We start from the raw sequence: 22,679 nt of genomic DNA, 5'->3' as shown, positions 1-22,679 counted from the left end.
AGTTGAGGCTAGTGGAATTGGAAGCATAGACTTGGTGACATTAATAAGTGACTGTGTTAGGATTATGACAGTACCACCTCATTTCCACAAAAGTTCCATTGATAGTAAAATTATAGGTGAAAGCTTTAAAGTATAAGATTTTGTTTTGTCAGAAGACAAAAATTAAAAATTCATTTTTGACAACAGAAAGTGGAGAGGGTTCTCTTTGGAGGCGGCTGTGTTTGTATATATCATGCTGGTTCTTAGATAGTTCGTTTTAAATAGACAGATAGCACCTGCATATGCTTTAGAGTTCCCTTTCCCCTCAACTTCCCCTCTCCCCACATTCCAGTCTTGTCATTCCAGTGTTCAGTCTGTTCACTGGATGTCTGGGAGACCAAGCAGCACTTTTCACCCAGTGGTGGATGTTACTGTGCTGAGTGTACAACAGTCCCTGGAACACGATGATAGGTAATGCTTATTCAGAAGCTGGATGTGGGAGTTGAAGATGAATAGATACTAGGTAAAGAAGCAACAAAGTTTAGCTTGGGGAAGGGCTCAGTGCAGAAGGAGGGAAATACATCTAATATGTGAGACATGATGGCTGTCAGTTACAGAAGGTTAAATCTGGATGGGAAGTCATTTGTTATTGAAAATACATGTATGTAGCAGCCATATGCATGATGAACCTGGAAAAGTAATAGGGTAGCCCCCCATCTCAGCTTTGCGCAGAAGGAATCTGGAGTGTGTCTGGTGTCCAAATCCACTATGTAACCCTGCTCTTTGCGGGGGGGGGGGGGGGGATAAAGCAGGAAGATCAGGCTACAGAGTGACTTCAGGGTCCTCCTGGGCAACTCAGTGAGACCCTGTACCAACAGAAAATTTAAAGAAAATAAAAAGAGGCCTGGGATTACAGTCATAGCTCAACAATGGATGAATGTCTGCCTAATGTGCAGGAGGCTGGAGGGTCGGTCCTGGGGATCACAGAAACAGAGTTTGAATGATCCCTTGTTTCTTGAATCAGAATCTCTGATGTGCATCATGGAGTTTGGTTTGAAGAACCACTTGTAGTGTTGACACGCCATCATGCCCAGGAGCTACGTCATTCTAGAGATCATTGTTACTGCCTCCAGTAAAGGACGGACCCGGGTCAGAGTGATGAAAACGGGCATGGAGAGAAGAGTGGAAAGGCAATGGGATAGCTTGCAACAGTTCAAGAATTTTATGTACATTATGTATGTACTTGAGTGTATGTATGTGTGTCACGTGTGTGCAGGAGCCCATGGAGATCAGAAGACGTGTTGCATACTCTGAAACTGGAGTTTCAGGTGGTTGTGAGCTGCCATGTGGGTACTGGGAACTGAACTTAGGTGCTCTGCAACAACTGCAAATGCCCTTAACCACTGAGCTGTTAATACAACCCCTGACAGTCAAAAAATTTATGGTCTTCATTAAAATTGTTTACAGTAGATGGAGTCGTGGTATAGCTGCCTTTAAAATAGCTGGTAGAAGCCACACTTGGTAGCACATACTTGTAATCACAACACTGGGAGGCTGAGGCAGGAAGAGTGCTACAAGTTTTAGGCCAGCCTGTGTTACACAGTGAGTTTGAGGTCTTCCACACCAAACACATGCACACACTCAGGAAGTAAAGATGTCATCAGTGACTGGTGAAGGCCGTGAGAACATGGCAGTGCTGGGACTAGAGATGCAGACCCCCACATGTGGGTTTGGGCACAGAGAGCTGGGGAAGTGGAAGTCCAGCAGCCTGCAGGCCTGACACCAGGTCACAAGCAGGAAACGCAATTCAGACATTCCTTTTGGTGGGAAAGTTGTGTAGTGGAGCGAATGGAGGAGAGAGGTCAGGGAGATAATCACCCGAGCTTAGGACTGAGGGGGAAGAGAATCAAGACTGTCAGAGAACACTAGTAGGGTTTCTGAAAGTACAAACACAGGCTTGAATCACATGGAAGGAAGGGAGGAGGGGGGTGTTAGAACAGGAGCTTCTGCTCCAGGAGTCCCAGGAGCTAGACTAAGCTAGACCATGTAGCCGGAAGTTTCTCTGGTCCTGCCGGCCCTGCTGTCAGAGCAGATTTCTCCCACTTGTGTTCCCAGCTGCTTGGTCCCAAGTAAACACATGGAGGCTTGTGGGCTTGACCACCAAGGTACACAGAGGTGTCTCCAAGCCACGAAGCATTATTATTATAAACTGTATTATTATAAACTGTATGGCTTTGGGTCAGGCTTCTTGTTAGCTAGCTCTTATAACTTAACTCAACGCAAGTTTTTAAAACATTTTAAATGCCATATTCTGTAGGTCTTTGAAGTGTTTAAAGATTACCTACCTAGTTGAAATACACCTATGTATACCCAGAAAACTTAATTAACATGATTATAAGTTTGATTATCATAAATGACTAATTATTTTGTATTTTTAATTATATATTACAATTTTAAATGAGTTACATAAATGTACCGTAAGCAAGAATAGAAATACACACATATATATATATATAGTATAACAAAATTAACTTTAAATTTGTATCAATAAACCAAAATCCATAGCAATGTAAAACATTTCAAACAAGTTGTTGCTCTTTAAAAGTAGATTCAATAGTCTACCGTTTTATCCTATCATATCTATATCCCCTTTTCTTCTTTAGAGATTGCATTTATAATCAACCCCCTTTCAATAAAACCAAACACTTATAAACATTATTTTGGGAATTTGGGTATAGCTGTTCATACTACTTCTTGCTAGTGGGGGTGCTGGCAATCTTAGGGGATCCTGAGAAAATGAAGAATTATAGTTAAATCTTGCCTTTCAGGGCGTCTTGGTTGATCAAACCATATTAGCCTGGAAGCAATCCACAGGTTCTCCTCCTTTGTGGAAACAAAAGCAGATCTCTTTTCTAAAGAAACGTATCCTTAGACCCAATTTTTGAAGTCAAGATACCTTTAAAATATACATTGGTTTAACCGAGTAGCCCCTACAATCAAATGTCTCTCTCCAGTTAAAAATCCCAAAGACAACACAACCCAGACTGTGTAATTTCCAATCTTTATGTGGCTTAACTTTTATATTACTTTTACTGTCTCTTTAAAGACTTTATTTTTTAAAACTGTTTCTTTGTATAACTGCATATACTCCTTTTCCTCTCTCTTCCAAGCCTACGTACATTTTTACACACGCTGTAAACCATTTAGAGTGTTGTTCCATCTGAATCTGTCTTACTGTGAATCTATAATCCTTCTCTGACCAGGAGAGGTTGTAAACTGCTAAGCTACGTGGCTAGGACCAATGTAGCAGCCTTGACTTCTGACTCTGCCCACCTCAGCTTCCCAACACGGCAGAAGTATGCCTACTGCCAACTCCCGGGAAGCAGTGAGTCTCTGCCTCCAGCAAGCACTTTGTAGCACAGAAACCTTTTCTCTCTCTCTCTCTCTCTCTCTTCTTCCCTCCCTCCCTCCCTCCCTCCCTCTTTCCTTTCCTTTCCTTTCCTTTTTCCTTTCCTTTCCTTTTTCCTTTCCTTTCCTTTCCTTTCCTTTTTCCTTTCCTTTCCTTTTTCCTTTCCTTTCCTTTTCTTTCCTTTCCTTTCCTTTCCTTTCCTTTCCTTTCCTTTCCTTTCCTTTCCTTTCCTTTCCTTTCCTTTCCTTTCCTTTTTCCTTTTTCCTTCCTTTCCCCTTTCCCTTTCCCTTTCCTTTCCCTTTTCCTTTCCTTTCCTTTCCTTCCTTCCTTTCCTTTCCTTTTCCTTTCCTTTCCTTTCCTTTCCTTTCCTTTCCTTTCCTTTCCTTTCCTTTCCTTTCCTTTCCTTTCCTTTCCTTTCCTTCTTTCTTTCTTTCTTTTTTTGGTCTGTACTAGCAAAAGCTAAATTGCCAGGCAGCATGCTTCGTGGCTTGGAGACACCTCTGTGTACCTTGGTGGTCAAGCCCACATGCCGTGAACATCCAGACTGTAGCTCAAGCCCATACACCATGGCTTGCCTGAGAGACACAACTAGGAAGCTGCTCTTGGCTCCATTTTAGACCCCCTCCCCTTTTTTTAAAGCTTTCTCAGGTTTTGGGTAGAAATTCTTGCTACCATGTTGGTTGCCAAATGTAGCCAGAAGTTTCTGTGGTCCTGCCTGGCCCACAGTCAGGACGAATCTCTCCCACCCATGTCCCCCAGCTGCTTGGTCCCAAGTAAACACACAGAGGCTTCTATTACTTATAAACTGTATGGCCTTGGGTCAGGCTTCTTGTTAGCTAGTTCTTATAACTTAACTCAACCCATTTCTATTAATCTATATATTGCCACGTGGCCTGCTTGTGTAGGGTGATTGGTCTGCTGGCATCTTGTTGCTCCTTTGGTGGTGTGCTGGCGTCTCCCCCCACTGTCCTTTATCCTCTCACTATCTCTCTTGGATTTTCCCAACTAGCTCCATCCTGCCCTGCCATAGGCCAATGCAACTTTATTTATTAACCAGTGGGAGCAACACATGTTCACAGCATACAGAAAGACATCCCACAGCAAGACCACCTGTCAGAGCACATGCTAATTGAGTGATATCAAGGAGTAGAGAGAGGAGCTTTAAACAGCATCACATGGGAAAGAGAAATTTAGAGGGATGGCCAGTAACCCCAAGTCTGTCTTTGGACCACTGTAAAGAATGTTAGATTTGAAGAGAGGTAGGGAAGTATAATTAAGTGGTCTTGGTGGCGGTATGGCTCAGTTGATAATTGCCTCAGTTCTGATCATGTCGGGTGATCAGAAGTCCCTACCGCATTTGGGGATAGGACAAGTTGGTTCTTTGGACTGATTACTCTCCAGGGGACAGCTTTTCCTTCCTGGATAATTGCTTTCTCTGGGGAAGGAGGTTTGGGGTGCTGTGTTTTTCTTGAGTCCTGGTGACTTGGAGTTCAGGAGAGAAGTCTGGAACAGATCATAGTAAAAAGCATCCAGTAAGATGCCTCAGTTACTCTTCCTTTTGCTCCTTCTCATCTTGAAGGAATGAGATAGGTTAGGAATCACCAGCTTTTAGACTCACACTCTGAGTAATTAACATGTCTACATGCAGCGCTAATTAGGTGACTCAGAGGAGCCGGCTATAAAACAAAGGCTGAGGTGCCATGGTTGCCTGCTGCTTTAGTTACCCTGTAGACCCAAGTGGGGAGTCAGCACTTGGAGCAGAAGCAGCTTCCAAAGTGCTGTTACAGTAGCATTTTTCTGTAAAAATGTAGCACGGAAAGTAAATTGCACTCTCACTAATGGCTTTTTAGAGATGTAAGTGGCTAACAACACCGTTTTTGTTAATTTCTGGGTCTTGTTTTTCTCTATTTCTTAAGAACTAAGATAAATAAAAGCAATTGATTATTAAACTTACACATAACTATATGTGTATAAAAGTATATATAGCCAACTAAGTGTACATGCATGCCCCAATGTAAATTAATTATATATAACACTTTATATATAAAAATTATATGTGTGACTCTATTGTACTTTTAGACCATCTTATTTAGAAAAACCAGTGCAGTCAGGGTAGAGTTGGACAATATATATATGCCTGTCTTAGAAACTGGGTTTGAGAAAGGCTTATAGGCTATGTTTGAACACGTTCTTTCTAAATGCCTACTGTTTGATAGGTAATGCTTTGTTTAGGAAATAGATATACAAGTGATTACCGTAGGTGTTCAGATTAGGGAGGAAAATACAACAATAGATTGCATAAAACTCTCTGAACCTTGTTTGAATACAGAGAACCTACAGGCCATCTGTCATGTCTTTTAAGTTCTTAGGGTCTAGTAGGTAAGAGAAGGTTGGAGCACATCATTTGTAGTTGGTGTCTGTAAGCAGGCATGGCAGTGGGAGAAGTTTAAAAGACTTAGCTATGTGTCTTCTGTTCGTACTGCTTTCCCCTTAATTCCTGCTAGAAGATGAGTAAAAAAACAGGCACCAAGTTTCAAAATTTCATAGTAGTGAAAAAGTGGAAACCACCTATGTAGTGCCCAGGGGGTGTTTGCTTAACTGCACCCAGGTCTGTTCAGCAGAACAGTGTGAACCTATTGACTACAATGCAGATATATTCTGTAAAGTTTTAAAATTTACTTTTTCATTTTTTGTTGTGTCTGATTGTGTTTATGCCACGTATGCCAGGTGCCCGTGGAAGCCAGAAGAGGATGTTGGATCCCCTGGAACTTGATATGCGGGATTGTGAGCCTCCCTAAGTGGGTGCTGGGAACCAAGCTTAGGTCCTCTGCAAAAGTAGTCAGCATGTATTCTTTATTGCTGAGGCATTCACTAACCTTGCAAGTAAATTCTAGACACAAAGATACACAAAAGGAGCAGAAACAGCGTCACTAAGCTGCAGACAGTCAAATTTTAGTTTCCTTTTTATATTTAATACCCTTTAAAAATCATATAAAAATGGTAGAAAGATTTTTAAATTTTAAATAGAGAATAGCCTTAAGCAGTTCTACCTTCTGAACAATGTAATTATACATGACAGGATTGGATTTGATGGCATGATTGGTTTCTAAGGATGAGACTTGGCTTCTATGCGATGAGAATGCACTATAGTAGGTCAAAAGATATGAGCAATATGTCCAACGGGAATGAGGACCTTGGCCAAGATAGCGATGGACAAGGGGCCGGTTTGAAAGGCCTCACTCTTGATGTGAAATCTACCCCAAGATGTGAGGGGTTGAATGTGCTGTAAGGTAAAGGACAGAGGCCTGGGTGATAAGAGTTTTGTTTGAGATACGAGGCTGGTGGTGACATTCACTAACCAAGGTGGAGAATACAGGAGATGGCGTTCTTCCTTGTCCTTCCGTCCGTGTTTTCAAGTAAGGCAAGTGGTGGGAAATGGTAAAGTCAGTTTAACACGACCTAAGAGCAGTGGTTTTGAGTATGAAACTGAATGTCTTTACCATGCTAATGTCTGATTTGGGGTGACTTAATTTTGGGGACCTTTGTTTTCTCATGTGTAACAACGGATATGATAGTGATTAATTAAATAATTATTAGGTAATTAATTAATGGAGGTTAAGTGAGTTAAAAAGATACCTTGTGCAGTGAAATTTGAGTTCACTGGGCTGTTGGAAATGTGGGCCTTGAACTCTGGAGAGATTTGAGCTAGAAGAGAGCCACCTGGGACTTCTGTATGTGCGTATGGTAGAGCGCTTTCCTGGCATCTCCTTTATATACTGTCACTCTGGTAATGACAGTTAGGGTCCTCAAAAGCGTTGTGGTCTGAATTCAGAATCAAAGAGAACAATACATTAATAGACTGGAAATTCCATCTGAATGTGCAGATGCCTGGACTGAGAAGACCTAGGGCAGTGAGCAGAGCGGGTACTATGGGTAGATCACGGATTTGGAGTTAATGGCAGGGTGTCTGTTAGTGTCCCTTCATACTTACTGACACTGTTGAAGTCTCCCCACCCGCATTCTGTAGACCAGGGTCCTCAGTGATTATGCATTTAGTAGATGGTTTGCATTAGGCCCTTTTCCTCCTCCTTGCTGTATTTATTTGTTGCTGTGTCTAGATACTTAGTGCCTGATTTAATTTTGGGGCCAAATAGGTTCTAGAGGCTGAGTTAAAACTTCGTTTGATTTGTTGAAATAGTTTAACCTTCTCCCTAGTGCTTAGGTTAGGAATCTGTTGTTCCCACAATTTCTGGGGCAACCCCACACTTTTTAACATACACTTTAGTTGCTCATCTTCAGCTATTCCTCATTCCAGGGTGCTGTTGGAATAGAACAATCCACGACCCATGCTTGTAGTACTTGTTGATTGTTTAGTTGTCTAGTGCCATCATTGGCTTTTTATCCCTACCCTTTTTCTTTTCATTTGCTGATTATTATTATTGTTGTTGTTATTATTATTATTATTTTTAGGTATAGGAGAATGTGGCAGTCTGTTATATGTTTGAATTAAAATTTCATTACTAGTTTGGGGACAGTTAATATTCCATTTCCTGAATGTTAAACTTTTTTTTACGTACTAATTTATTACTGTAGAACTTTTTTCTTTCATGTTTGAGATCGAACAAGGTCTAAAGTCACACTTGGACAGATGCTTGTATTTTTGTAATTTTCTCAACCATTTCATGATTTAATGGGAAGCAACGTGAGGTGTGGAGAACTTTGGCACATGACTAGAGTTCATTAATGGTGGGGCCTTTGACCTGCTAGTCTCCTTGACCCTTACTTCCCACATCTGTAAATCGAAAGTGAGGCTACTTCCTTGTCTGATAACATGTGAGCAGAGTGGTGGGTGTGCAGTGTGTGTCAGCAAACGTGCCTTTTCTGTAGTCATTAATAATGTTGGCATGGTAGCCCATCCTGCAATCTTTTGGGTTTTGCTTTAAAAACAAGGGCTGTGATTGTTTTCTGGAGGTTTTGATAACTGTTCTTGTTTCTCAGGGTCTCACTTGAAGTCCTTCTCTGTCAGTGTGGCTGTTTTTTCTGTCACACCACTTGATCGTCTTATTGGGAGTTAGAGATGGGGTTATCTTTCCTTCTGTGTTAAGTATCAAACAGTGACAGTTCTTTGTTTCCCTTTTAATCATTTACCTAGTGTAATTTTGGAAAATCGACTTCTCAAGTTACATGGCGAAGACTTTGGTTTCTTCTGCCACTTTGATCTGTTGTGTCCGTGAGTTTGTAGGATGTTTATTTGGGGATCATAGCTTTAATTCGTGGAACAACATTTTAGATCTTTCTTTTTTTATATTTAATTGTTTTAGATGTTTGAGTATTTTGCCTGCATGTATGTATGTGCACCATGTGCTGCTTGGAGCCTTTCAAAGTTAGCAGAGGTTGTCAGAGCCCCTGGGACCGGAGTTCGATGGCTGGGAGCCTCCACTTGGGTGCTGAGAATTGAACCCAGACCTTCTGCAAGAACAGCAAGTGTGCTTGGCCGCTGACTATCTCTCTCGCCCAAATTTAACATGTTTTATACTTAACTAGCTTTGCTTATTTTCACCTTTGGAACCACCTAAATTGTCCCTTTAAATTCCATGGTACATCATATTTTTTCATATAGATTAAAATTATTTATGAAGTAGTTATAAACCATGACATAGAGATTACATAGGTACAATTAGAGAACAACAGAAAACTGCATTTGCACTAAGTTTAATAAAATGGTACCTAATTACTTTTTGAAACTCTTTACATGATGATGTTTTAAAAATCTGCTTTTGTTGTTGTTGTGACCAGGCCGTGTTGTGGGGTTCCAGTGGCCTGGGACTCACAGAGATCCACCTACCTGTGCCTCTGAGTGCTGGGCTGGGTTGTGCACCATGTTGGCTCATCTGTCTGCCTTTTGTAGCAGCTTCCTTCTTCTTAGTGATTTGGAGTTAGAGACACTTTTTAGCTTGGTGTCATTACAAACTGTTGTGGCATCAACGAAGGCTTTGTACCTGATGTTGAGTTCACTGGCCCCTGGTTTGATCTGACCTCACTAGAGCCTGACTGCTTCTCGAAGTCATAGCCTTGCTGTGCATGCTGGCTGCCCAGGGTTGCCTTTATAAGCACCAGCAGATGGGCACTGCTGCTCACTAACTAGTCTTAGAGACTGACAGCCAGGTGCTAAGCTCAGAACCTCCCAACACACACCATGTGCTCCACAGCCTGCTACCATTCTGAAGATAAGCTGTAGGTTAATTTTACTCGGTGATTTCTCAGACAACTAGAGTAGTTTGCAAGTTTAGCTTCAGAAAACCACTTAAGATGAGTTCTTGAATTGATCATAGGGTATTAATAGCTATTGTCAGAATGTGAGCTGAAAAATACTAAAAGATCGTGAGAACCAGAAGTTCCTTTTGTAGGGATTGTGCATGGTTTTCCTTAGTGTTTACTGTTATCCTCCACAGCTTGAGAATGCTTTCATTTATCAGGGAAGAGGGACAAATTGACTATCTGTATTTTTCTGAAATTAAAAAAAAAAATGACTGTCCATGTGTTAAGGCTCTTGAAAAAGGAAATCCTATCTGAAGCGAGACTGCCCATTGGTGTTTGGACTTACTTGCAGTGGAAGTCTTAGTGTGTAGATTCTTTTCCTCAGTATGTGATGGTTAGGTGATAGGAAAACCAAGAGCAAGTTTTGTGACTTGTAGATACATGTTAGCCTTCCCTAAGGGCTACTTTTCAAGTGAATACTGACTAGTGCGTGATGTTTCTAAAAGGTGCCAAATTGTGTTTTTACCTTTAGATGTTTAAATCAGTAGTGAATAAATAGTACCTCAGTTTTTATCAACTTCTAATAAAAAGAGTACTGGAGGCTGGAGCAGTGACTCAGCAGGTAAGAGAACTAGTTGTTCTTGCAGAGGACCCAGCTTCAGTTCTCAGCACCCAGGTAGTAGCTCACAACTTGTTATATCCTCTTCTGGCCTCCCAGGCACTGGGATGTGCATGATGCACAGGTATACTTGCAGGCCAAACTCCTACACTTAACATGAGTAAAATGAAACGAAGAAAAGAATGCTGAGACCTTGTTTGGTCCAGTCTTTTTTTTTTTTTAAATGATGTATTTATTTTATTTTAGGCATTTGTATTTTGCTGGCAGGTATGTCTGTGTGAGTGTCAGATCCGCTGGAGATGGAGTTACAGGCAGTTGTGTGTAGATGTAACCGTCTTGTTAAATACGAAACACAGAGCCAATGCAGAGATGAAAGCCCAAGAGGTCAGAATAATAGCTAAGTGCTAAAAACCTTACCCTTTGCTGCTGCTCCTGTCCTTCCCTCCGCAAGAGAGCTACTTCCTGTGTGTTTGTCCTTTTTATTGACTTTTTGTTCTGCCTTCTCATTGGTTGTAAACCCAACCACATGACCTCCTGTCTGTACAGACCTCCAGGTCTTCTATGGTTGGTATTGAGATTAAAGGCTTGTATCTCCATGCTGGCTGTATCCTTGAACACACAGAGATCTGCCTAGCTCTGCTTTCCAAGTGCTGGGATTAAAGGCGTGCACCACCACTGCCCAGCTTCTGCTATGGCTTGCTGTTAGCTCTGACCCCCAGGCAACTTTATTTATTAACATACAAATAAAATCACATTTCAGTACAAATAAAATATCACCATAGTTGTGAGCTGCCATGTGGGTGCTGGGGATTGAACCCAGGTCTCCTGGAAGAACAGCCAGTGTTCTTAACCTCTGAGCCATCTCTCCAGCCCCTTGATCCAATCTTATAAGGACTTCTATGGCAGTAGAAGTGTCATCTATTTATGTTGAAACTATTCAATTTATAAGTAACATTGCAAATGTTACAGGTGAACAGTATGAAGTAAAGGCTAAAGTGTGGCTATAAATGTAGTTCAGAGCCAGAAACTGAATTGGTCCTTTCTCTGTTCTTGTAGTCCATGTTAGAAGTTCAAAGACTGACCATTTGACAGCTATAACTATATGAAGCAAAAATATTTAATTTCACTGATTCAGTTGTCTTTAGAAGCAGCTATTGGGTTACTTTTATTGTTCCTTTACTCCCCTAGCCATGCATTTAGCCATACCATACACCTAGCCGTGCACCTAATCATACGCCTAGCCATGCACCTAACCATTCACCTTGCTGTGAACCTAGCCTTGTCTTGAGGACTGGTGCCCCTTGGCTGGGGTGTGTCTTGGTAGCAGCAGTGTCTGTCTCACCTGGAAAGGCTGTCCTTTGGCAGGAGGTCAGGAATACAGGCAGTGATTTCAGAATAGGCAGTTTGCAATGTAAAACTAATTCAGAAATTCAACCACCTGTCCCGAGCAGACCGCTCATCCAGTGAAGTGTTTCCTTTTGCTGCTGTTGGGAGGACAGAGTTGGACTTTTAACCTTAGAGTTCAAAAGTAGGAGAAATAAGTGAAAAACAAAATATTTGGCAACAATAAATGGAGAATATAAATATATATATTAAATATATATATATCTCCCACTTGCCTAAAAAATTCTGACTTAGTTTTCTTATTATTTTGTAGCATTATTTGGATTTCTACTAATAAGTTCATTTGGGCTAATTAGCACTATTTGTTGAGTTACAGTTATTGATATAAGTTGTTTCAGTCTAGATGATCTTTTTTTTTTTGTAGTTTACCTGGAGTAATGGACTGCTCTCAGACAGTAAGCCCTTTGGATGGTAATTTGAGAATGTACAATATGTTGGAGAAAAGGGTTATGAAGGGGGTTGGCTGGGGGAGTCTCTATGTCCAGTGCAGGGAATGGCAGGCTGCAGTAGGAGCTCCGACAGCACACAAAGGACAACTTGCCGGGACAGTTTTTAGAGCAGACAGGTTTTTGTCTTTCCTCTCTCACAGTCTGTAGTGCCTGTGACTAACAGTATCTCTGTGCTTGTTGGTTTGTTTCTTTGCATATACTTTCTTTTTTTTTTTTTTTTTTTTTTTGTTTTTATTTTTGGTTTTTCGAGACAGGGTTTCTCCGTGTAGCTTTGCGCCTTTCCTGGAACTCACTTGGTAGCCCAGGCCGGCCTCGAACTCACAGAGATCCGCCTGGCTCTGCCTCCCGAGTGCTGGGATTAAAGGCGTGCGCCACCACCGCCCGGCGCATATACTTTCTTTAAAAACTTTGTGGTTAAAGAGCACCTGCTGCTCTTCCAGAGGGCCTGAGTTCAATTCCCAGCACCCATATGGCAGCTCACAACTGTCTGTAACTCCAGTTCCAAGGAATCCAATACCCTCACAGATAAACAAGCAGACAAATACCAATGCAGTAAGACAATAAATAAATTATTTAAAACCCCCCCCCCCCAACAGTGTTTCTCTGTGTAGCTTTGCGTCTTTCCTGGAACTCAATTCTGTAGCCCAGGCTGGCCTCGAACTCACAGAGATCCACCTGCCTCTGCCTCCTGAGTGCTGGGATTAAAGGTGTGTGCCACCACCGCCCGGCTAAAAAACTTTTTAGAGGTTAGCAAACAAGCCCATCTTAGGAATCACTAGGCTTACTAATTAATTAGTTAGTTAGTTAGTTTAGCTGCCTTGAGAAGTAGGCCAGCATAAACAATCGTGCTTCCTTTGGAATGGTCGTGGGATTTCACTGTATCCCTTGTAAGTTACTCTTCAGCCTGTTGGTCTTGGCTTCTCCCCTGTCCTGTGTGTTCGCCATTGATAGCCGTGAGATTTGGTCATCGTGGAATTATCTCAGCAGTCACGAAGTTACCAGTGGATCAGTAGACAGGCGGGCCTCTTAGAAAGTTAAAATGGACCACCTGGGGAGCAAGGGAAGGGTTATGTATGGGCAGGATAACTGCATGAAAAATGTCTCTGAATTTAATCTACAAATAATATTGGTAGATTGACATGTTGTCCTTCCTACAGGTAGCTCTTAGTACCTCTGCCTTGTTAGGAAGTCACTGTGAAAAATGAATGAAAATTTGTATTGGTTTGTGTATATTGTTCAAGATCATAAACGGTTTATTTTCTTTAGATAGATTATATAAGAGTGCACAGTACTCAGACTTACTTGACGCCTAGAAATGGTTATTGGTCATAGGCACATTTTAAAACTTTTTTTCTTTTTCATGATAGTTGATTATGTTATATTTTCTATATGCTTGATTTTGATAAATGAATAGAAATTATCCAAGTAAGTTTTTTTTTTTGTTTGTTTGTTTTTTTTTTGTTTTTTTTTTGTTTTTTCGAGACAGGGTTTCTCTGTGTAGCTTTGCGCCTTTCCTGGGACTCACTTGGTAGTCCAGGCTGGCCTCGAACTCACAGAGATCCGCCTGGCTCTGCCTCCCGAGTGCTGGGATTAAAGGCGTGCGCCACCACCGCCCGGCCCAAGTAAGTTTTAATGTTAGTAAATTAAATTGACAAATTTTATCTGTGTTTCAGAGATTGTAGTTATATTAGATACTCCTCAATTAGGGGTAATTGTCTTGCATCACCGTATCTTATTGTCCTCTGTTTTTCTTCACACAGTGTTATAATTTTGCCGCTGGACTCTTCCCTCCCTTCCCCCACCCCATCAGGATGATATGAGACTTGGAAGAAGACGATGCATACAGGTGACTCACGTTTTGTGTACAGTAGAGCTGTGGCTGTAAGACACGGTGGGGCAAAGGTAGAAGGTATGGAAAGAGACTCTGGGACCTGGGGTAATGCTCAGTTCTAATGGTCATGTTAACAGTAGAGTAATTCTTAGCACTTGAGCTTTTAAAAGCTGGCTCGTGCTTTTAAAATGAATATTTCTGTTTTAAAACTTAATAACATTTACTTTTATGGTTAAATATATGTCTCCCTGTATCCCTATGGGAACATAGCAAATCTTTCCTGGGAATGGATGTTAAGATCATGTCGGTAAGACTGGCAGGTAGAGGTGAAAAGCTCTAGCGGAACACTTGCACGTGTGGTCTTTAAGCAAGCACAGTCTGGGAGTTTGTGTTTCCTTGTTCCTTCCTTCCTGTATTGTTTTCCAAGTTTCGCCACCTTTTTCATCCCATGTCATTGGAATTTCTAGATGACAAACTGTGAAGTTGTTTTGAAGTCTGTGTTTGCTTACTTCATAGTTAAGTGAGGAGATCTTACTTGTATTGTAACCAGAGACTCCTCCGTTCCGAGTGTGGCTGTGTTCAGACTGAAAAATACAGTGTGGCCAGTGGGTCACATATGACTAACCTGTGTGCTTGTTAATTAGGCAGATGGGAGACATTTTGTTAAATGAAGTAAATCTACCTTTACTGATAGATTTGAGTTTTTATTTGATTACATTATAAACTTAATATTTGAAAATTATTTTTAACTGGGAAAGAAATAAATCTTGAGTAAGTCTGGTATCTGATGATAATTGGTATAGCTGTTGGTGATTTTTATTTTTGTGACCCCAATTTTCTAAAATAATTTTTTCTTTTGCTTTAGAATAAAATTTTAGATATGCCATTTTCTATGATAAAATGTGTTTGAATATAACATTTGTAAATTATATGGGAAAGTAAGTTACCGTGTATTTTACACGAGGGCCCCACCGTTGCTGGAATTAATGATGGTAGCTGTTTAAGCAGTGACTAGTCATCCCTCGTGGTACTTTTCACACAACATGTATGTAGACTTACTATATGTGTTTGCCTAGACACCCTGTTGCCGGTGTTCTGGGGACACATTCTGCTTGAGTGGCTGGTTGTTAAAATCGTCATGGTGCTGATGCTGGAGATCATTGTAGAAGAACCAACAGGAATGTTTACAGAAACATTTCCTTTGCATTTGTAAACTTGGCCTTGGATGCGGGAGCAGCTCATCAGCATTGTCAGTTCCTAGGCTGCTCCTTGGCTGCAGTCTGTGTAGTCTGTCTACAGATGCTGTCTGTATTGTTGTAGAGGTCAGTAGAGAAAGAACAAAGTAGCTTTTAGTTGTTTCGTAGTTATCTGTGACTTCCTGATTGGGAGATTTTCTTCTTGAGGCTTTCACTTTGCAAAGTTGTTTGTAATTAAAGGCACAATGTGTTTCCAAGTACCTGTTTCTCTTAAAGGCTTTATGGTCTCAGTAGTATTAAGAAGCAGGAGAGTAAATGTTTTTAAAAGAATACCTAGTTACCGTAGTAAGTGTTGCAGTACATTTGTGATATAAACCAGTCTTTTGGCTTTTGTGGAACTTAACAGTATTTATCGCCTTATAAAAGAAAAATAAAACCCAAGAAAAGTCTTTTTAACCATATGTGTACGTTGCTGGTATATTTCTCATTCACAGTTTGAAAGTTGATTCTTTTGTATCATAAAATCAACAGCTTCCCTGATCAGTTAATATGGTACTTTCCTCTTAATAGTGCAGCGTGTATTCTTATACTATAGCTGATACAACACATACAAGCTTATGAGGAGTTTCCCAGTGAAAATGATTTCTGCAGTGTTTACACGTGCTTGAAAGGGAATGTTCTGCTCTCTTATACGTTACTTCATGATACTGGCCTTGTTACATTGCTTAAATGTTTACTTTCCCATTCCATTTTATTGATGGAAGTGTAGGTTGAGGAATGCTAGAAAAGTCATTGAAGTAGGAATTGGCTAGTTCACTTTTCCGTACTCAAAATGTAATAGATTTTCATGGTAACTACGTGAGGTGATAACTACGTGATAACTACATGATAACTATGTGAGCTGTGTTAGTTTCCTTGGGTGGTTTTTTTTTTTTTTTTGTAACTTTGCTGTTGTCCACATGCATAAAGTATCATGCAGTATACATAGGTGTGTACACTTGATATTTCCTAGTTATCCCCGTAAAGCTGGGGAGAAAGGAAGGAAAGGACAAGGAAAGAGAGTTATTCACTGAGCCAGAATCAAACCGATGCGTCTGGAGCACAGGTGTGTGCCGGCTGCTGCTTTCACTTGTTAGAATGCTGAGCTCCTCCTTTGGTCGTGTCCATGGAACTAGAACTCAGTATTAGGTACATTCAGAGTTCCCTTTAAATTCTGGAAGGATATATGTCAACATTTATTTGGCTAACACTTGTTTCATAACAAGTACTGTAATGAGTGTTGTGCCTCTAAGAATTCTGGGTGTTTACTTATCTAGGGTCATATTTCCTTTAGAGGAAGGGGTGGATGTGTGAGGACCATGAAATGGATGTATGTCATAACACCTACCTATGAAATTCAAGGCACATATAGCAAAAATACCATATTCTCAGTCTTAATTGTGTTCACGGTAATGGCTTCAGCTGACACTTCAGTGCCCATGTTATAAGAATCTCTTCATGGGCTGGAGAGATGGCTCAGCAGTTAAGAGCACTCGCTGTTCTTCTAGAGGTCCCGAGTCCATTTCCCAGCACCCACATGTTGGCTCACAACCCTGTGTAATGAGATCTGGTGCCCTCTTCTGGCCTGCAGCCAGAACACTGTATACATAATAAATATATGTCTTAAAAAAAAAAAAATCTCTGTTGAGGGTTAGTGAAATGTCTCAGTCAATAAGGGCATGATGTACAGCAAGTAAATGTTTTAGAACTTTTTACTACATTTGTTTACGTACTTGTGTGTGCCTCAGTGTAAAGGACAGACTTGTGGGTGTCTGGTCTTTTCTTTTTCCATCTGAATCCTGGGGATTGAATTCACCTCACCCTGATTGCCATTTCTAGACTCAAGTGACTACCTCCTGGTTGTCTCCTACATAATCCCTTCTTCCCATTTAAATGTCACAATGATGGGAGGTATCCGCTTGTAACAAGCTCAGTTTATTTTGGATACAGAATCATTCCTAAGATTCGATTTGGGGGAAAATGCAAACCCTTCTCAGAATCATTATGTGCATTAACATAACACCTCCTGCAGGAAGGAACCTGGGAGGCCAGCATTTCTTGAGTGTGTTTGATTGAAAGACCCCTTTATATTTTGATTTATACTCACATCCTGTAGACCATTATTTGGGAAAACTTGTTCCCTTTGACAGCTGGTCCTACTCTTTGTTTGAATGATTTTCTTTAACAAAATAGCTTTTTTAAAGTACGTAATAGTGACATGTTAGTCACTTAAAAAATTTAGTAGTGGTGGGAGATGACTTATTTGGTAAAGTGTTTGCTGTGCAAGTGTGAGACTGGAGTTTGGATTCTCACCATCCATGTACAAAGATGGCCTGGTGGCGTGTGCCATGTGCCTAGCTCATTAGAGGTGGAGACAAGATGGTTTCTGGAGCTAACTCTCTACTCATCCTAGCTGAGTCAGTGAGAGACGTGTCTCAGAGAAAGAAGGTGGGAACCAGTTGAAGACACCTGATGTTGGCTTCTAGCCTATGTGTGGTTGAACACACACTTGACCACCCCCCCACACCCACAGTACATAGCCTATCATATACCAATGTGGTGATATATTGTGTACCCTAATAAACTTGCCTGAGGATCAGAGGACAGAGCTAGCGACTAGATTAGACACAGAAGTCAGGCAGTGGTGGCACATATCTTTAATCCTATCACTTGGGAGACAGAGATCCGCCTGGATCTCTGTGAGTTCAAGGCCACATGAGTAGGCTACATGAGATTGATCCAGTATAGGAGAGAAAGAGAGCCAGGCAGTGGTGGCACGCACTTTTAATCCCAGCACTTGAGATCTCATGCCTTTGCTTGGGAAGCACACATGCCTTTAATCTTGGGAGAAGTAATATGGCAGTGTAGCTTGAGTTTTCCTGCCTGGCCCACAGTCAGGACAAATTTCTCTCACCTGCCAGTCCCACAGCTGCTCAAACCCGACCAAGTAAACACAGAGACTTATATTGGTTACAAACTGTATGGCCATGACAGGCTTCTTGCTAACTGTTCTTACAGCTTAAATTAATCCATTTCCATTAATCTATACCTTGCCACATGGCTCGTGGCTTACCAGGATCTTCACATGCAGCTTGTCATGGTGGCGGCTGGCAGTGTCTCTCTGACTCAGCCTTCCACTTCCCAGCTTTATTCTCCTCCTTGCCCCGCCTATACTTCCTGCCTAGCCAATGGCCAATCAGTGTTTTATTGATTAATCAGCAACACATTTGCCATACATCCCACAGCAATGGCAGGGCAGAGAAAGGTATATAAGGCATGAGGAAACGAACTCTCTCTCTCTTTAGACTGAGAATTCTGTAGAGGTAAGAACTAGTAGCTGGCTGTTCTGCTTCTCTGATCCTCAGGCAAGTTTATTAGGGTACACAATATATCACCATAGCCCCTCCCTGCAAGACAGGGTCTCATGTATATCAGGTTGGCCTCAAACTTGCTATCCTGAGCCTCCTGTGCTACAAGACAGCAGGCTGAGCAAGCCCATAGGGAACACGCTAGCAAAGCAGCACCCCTCCACAGCCTCTGCTTCAGTTCCTGCCTTGAATTCCTGCTCTGACTTCCCTCAGGAGTGGAATGACCTGAGAGTCATTAGGATGAGGTAGACCCTTTCCTCCCAAGTTGCTTTTGATCATGGTGTTTTATCACAGCAGTAGAAACACTAGCTAAGACAATGAGGAAATGGTCGCTTGCTCTCTGGATTCCCCCACCCCCATACCAGTTTAAGTTGAGATCACACTGCATAGCCATTCATGATGGTGAGCTTGGGTAGAATGCATTTGATGTTCCTATTGACTGCTGTTCCATCGGAGACTGGCATCAGTGACCTGCTGTCACTTGGTCCAGATCACTCGGACATAGACCTAACTGGTCTTGAGAATAGATTACTTTGGGCATGTGCTGCTTTGAGCCTTTTCATCATGTGAGCACTTCCTAGTTTAAGTTAGATATTGCTTATTCCTAGCAGCCCCACCCCACCCCACCCCAGCCCTTGAGTCAAGGTTGTTTTGTTATGTAGCCCTGATCATCCTTGAACTGTATTTGTACCATTGTTGGCCTGGTACTCAGAACCCCCCTGCCTTGCCTCTGCCTTTGGAGTTTTGGAGTTATATGTGTGTGTCAGCATGCTTAGTTAGTCTTAAATTTATTTTATATCTATGAGTGTTTTGCCTGCATATATGTTTGTGCACTGTGTGTATGCCTGGTCATTTCAGAGGACAGAAGAGGGCATTGGATCCTCTGGAACTGGAGTTACAGGTGGTTGTGAGCCACTATGTGGGCTCTGGGAATCAAATCTGGGTCCTCTGCAACAGCAACAAGTGCTCTTAACCACTGAGCCAACTTCCAGCCAGCCCCTAGCTTTTTAAAAAATTAATATTTTTCTCAGTTTTAAAAGTTACTAACAAGTATTCATGAATATTTGGCTTGAATGTCAAAGTTTTTTAACTTTGGGGTAACCGAGGTCATGGGATTTGGAGAACTTTAAAGCTTCTACTAAAACCTGTGAGAAAGCTGGTGGTCCTAAGTCTTCACTTCCTGGCATTAGGTGTGTCTGGCTCTCTGGGTGACAGCGCTTGTTACAGTTCAGGGAACTCAGGTCGGCTGGTGGGAGGGCAGGCTGCTGCAGAGGGAGAGAGCCGCAGCTGCTCCCTCTGTGATAGTGTGGAGGAGTGCCTTCTGGGCTGGAGGTCAGGGTCTCTAGTGCATCCCACCCTGCTCCCTGTGCGTCTCCAGGGTACTCTGCCAGCGTAGTGATGCTCAAGCCCAGGTCTGTCTCGGTGTCTGCTGCAGATGTCTGGAAGAGCTCCTCACTATCTGCCGCTTCTTCCGTGTTTGTACTTCCTTTGTGGTTCTAGCGTTTCTTTTCTAAGCAGCTGTGCTGATTGTGTCATGAGAACACAGTGTGGAAGTTGACACACACACACACACACACACACACACACACACACACACACACGGTGGGTCAGTCTCGCTGGGAAGCTGAGTTTTAGTAGGTGGTAAGGCCTTTACTGAAAGCCTAGACAAAAGCAGATGTTTACGTTATTTTAATGCTTTGAAATCACATTTATTTGTGTGTATGTGTGTGTGTGTGTGTGTGTGTGTGTGTGTGTGTGTGTGCATGCATTTGTGCTACAGTGTACCTGTGGAGGTCAGAAGACAGCTTGTAGGTGCCAGTTCTCCTGCTATGTGGGTTTGGGGGACAATCCCATTTTGCTCATCCTTACAGTACTTTTTATTTTAATGCTACTTTGTAAATGTCTGTTTTAGGTTCTATTGCTGTGTTAAAACATCATGCCTAAAAGAGCTTGGGGTGGAAAGGGTTTATGTCAGCTTATAGCTCTTATCATAGTCCGCCATTGAAGGGAGTCATGCAAGAACTCAGGGCAGGACTGAAGCAGAAGCCATGGGAGTGTTCCTTATTGGTTGACTTGTCAGCTTTGCTTTCTCAAGCCATCCAGGATGACCTACATAGGGTGGCACCACCCACAGTGGGCTAGGCCACCCACATCGGTCCATGATCAAGACACTGCTCTGCAAATTTGTCTTTTAGGCCAATCTTCTGAAGGCATTTTCTCAGTTAAGATTCCTTCTTCCCAGATAACGTCAAGGTTGTGTCAAGTTGACAAAATCCAACCAGCATAGTGTACATCTAAAAGAATGTTTGAGGGGCTAGAAAGATGAGTCAGCTGTTAAGAGCACTGGCTGCTCTTCTAGAGGACCCAGGTTTGATTCCCAGTTCTCACTTTGCAGCACCAGTTGCCATGGATCTGATGCCCTCTTCTGTCCTCCTTAGGCACTAGACACTTGAACATGCACATACACATAATAATAATAATAATAATAATAATAATAATAATAATAGTAATAATAATAATAATAATGTCAGAGTTCTACAAAAGTGACAGCTCAAGGTAGATTTTCATCAACCCTATTTTCCCTAAAAGTAAGTGGACAGAAAATCTAGATGGGCAAAACTCCCAATCCCACAGACATTGCCTATGAGACTATGTGAAAACATCCCCACAGGCGCAGATAGAAATGAGTACACACAATCAGTGGTTACCACCACAGTGGTGTGGTGTCAGGATTTGTGCAGAAGGATGCACAACAGAGTTAACTAAGGGACCCGAAAAACCTCAAGCTCACCAGCAAAGACTCCCACAGAAGCATAGTGGGCAGGTCTGAGAATATTAGTGCGAGCCAGAAAAGTGTAAGTTCCCAGGAGTATTTAAGATCTGAAAGGGTTAGAGCTGGGTCCTGTAGATTCTCAAAGCCAGTTAAAGCTTCCTTGCTAGCCAAAGCAGACACCACTGGGAATAGACTCCAAATTGAGCAGTTGTGAGATCAGCATTGACAAAGAAAAGGAAAGTTGGGGAAGATAAAAACCCAGGAATTGTTACTTACTAGTCTATATATTTAATTCATTTATTTATTATTTTATAATTTAATTTTACATATCGGCCACGGATTCCCCTGTCCTCCCTCCTCCCGGCCACCTCCCTCCACCCCCCACCTCCCCCCCACCCTCTCCCCAGCCCACTCCCCATTCCCATCTCCTCCAGGGCAAGGACTCCCCTGGGGATTCAGCTCAGCCTGGTAGATTCAGGCGAGGCAGGTCCTATTTTGATATCCTCCATGAAGATGGGGAGAGAGGACACTGCTGAAGACAGCAGTCTAACCTCCCTGGAGTTTGTGTTGATCCTGTGTGTGTTTGAAGCTCCTGTGTGTGGAGGTCAGAGGACAGCAGTTTCGAGTAGGTGCTCTACTGCCACCCTGTGGGACCCAGGGGTCAAATGCAGCTTTCCTCTACCAACTGAGCCGTCTTGCTGCCCCCTCAATAGTAGTTTCCATTTTGCATAGCCTCCATATAGTTTTTTATAACTTAGATGAAAGTTATCAGAAAAGAATCACAGATTCCCCATTGCTGTGTTAGTGGTCAGTGCCACCACTGTCATCCCCTTTTTCTCTCTGTTGTTGTTATTTTGACAGAGGTTTGGCTTGGTAGCCCAGGATGGCATAGAACCCCTATCTGTAGCCTCAGCTTCTGAAGTGCTGGAATTACAGATGCCCACAGTTAATGCCGGCTGCCAGAGAGTTTGATGGGAATGTCTTTCTGTATGCTATGAATATATGTTGCTCTGATTGGTTGATAAATAAAGCCTTTTGGCCTATGGCAAGGCAGCTTAGAGGCAGGTGGGAAATCCAAACAGATAGAGGAGGAAGGAGAAAGACAGAACAGAGGAGACACTGCCAGCTGCCACCATGAGAAGCAAGATGTAAAGAACCGGTGAGCACGAGCCTCATGTCAAAGTATAGATTTATAGAAATGGGTTAGTTAGCTAGCAAGAAGCCTGCCACGGCCATAGTTTAAAAATAATATTAGCCTCTGTGTGTTTATTTGGGTCTGAGCAGCCGTGGACTAGGCGGGACACAAGAAAACTTCCAGCTCTTGTACTAACAAGAAGAGGAGGAGCTGGAGAGA

General features: G+C 42.1%; 1 protein-coding gene across 2 annotated transcripts in view; it reads left to right on the top strand.

Moving 5' to 3' along the window:
• Positions 1-22,679, top strand: part of Dyrk1a (dual specificity tyrosine phosphorylation regulated kinase 1A) — a 135,198-nt gene that overhangs the window by 34,883 nt on the left and 77,636 nt on the right. For both annotated transcript variants that reach the window (XM_059276794.1, XM_059276793.1), the window contains exon 2: positions 13,879-13,964. In XM_059276794.1, coding sequence (XP_059132777.1) covers positions 13,955-13,964 — 10 coding nt within the window. In that variant the 5' untranslated portion in view covers positions 13,879-13,954. The remainder of the gene's footprint in view (positions 1-13,878; positions 13,965-22,679) is intronic.

The sequence above is a fragment of the Peromyscus eremicus genome, chromosome 12 (assembly GCF_949786415.1).
Source record: "Peromyscus eremicus chromosome 12, PerEre_H2_v1, whole genome shotgun sequence".
Classification (NCBI taxonomy): domain Eukaryota; kingdom Metazoa; phylum Chordata; class Mammalia; order Rodentia; family Cricetidae; genus Peromyscus; species Peromyscus eremicus.
This window is presented reverse-complemented; position numbering and strand designations above follow the sequence as displayed.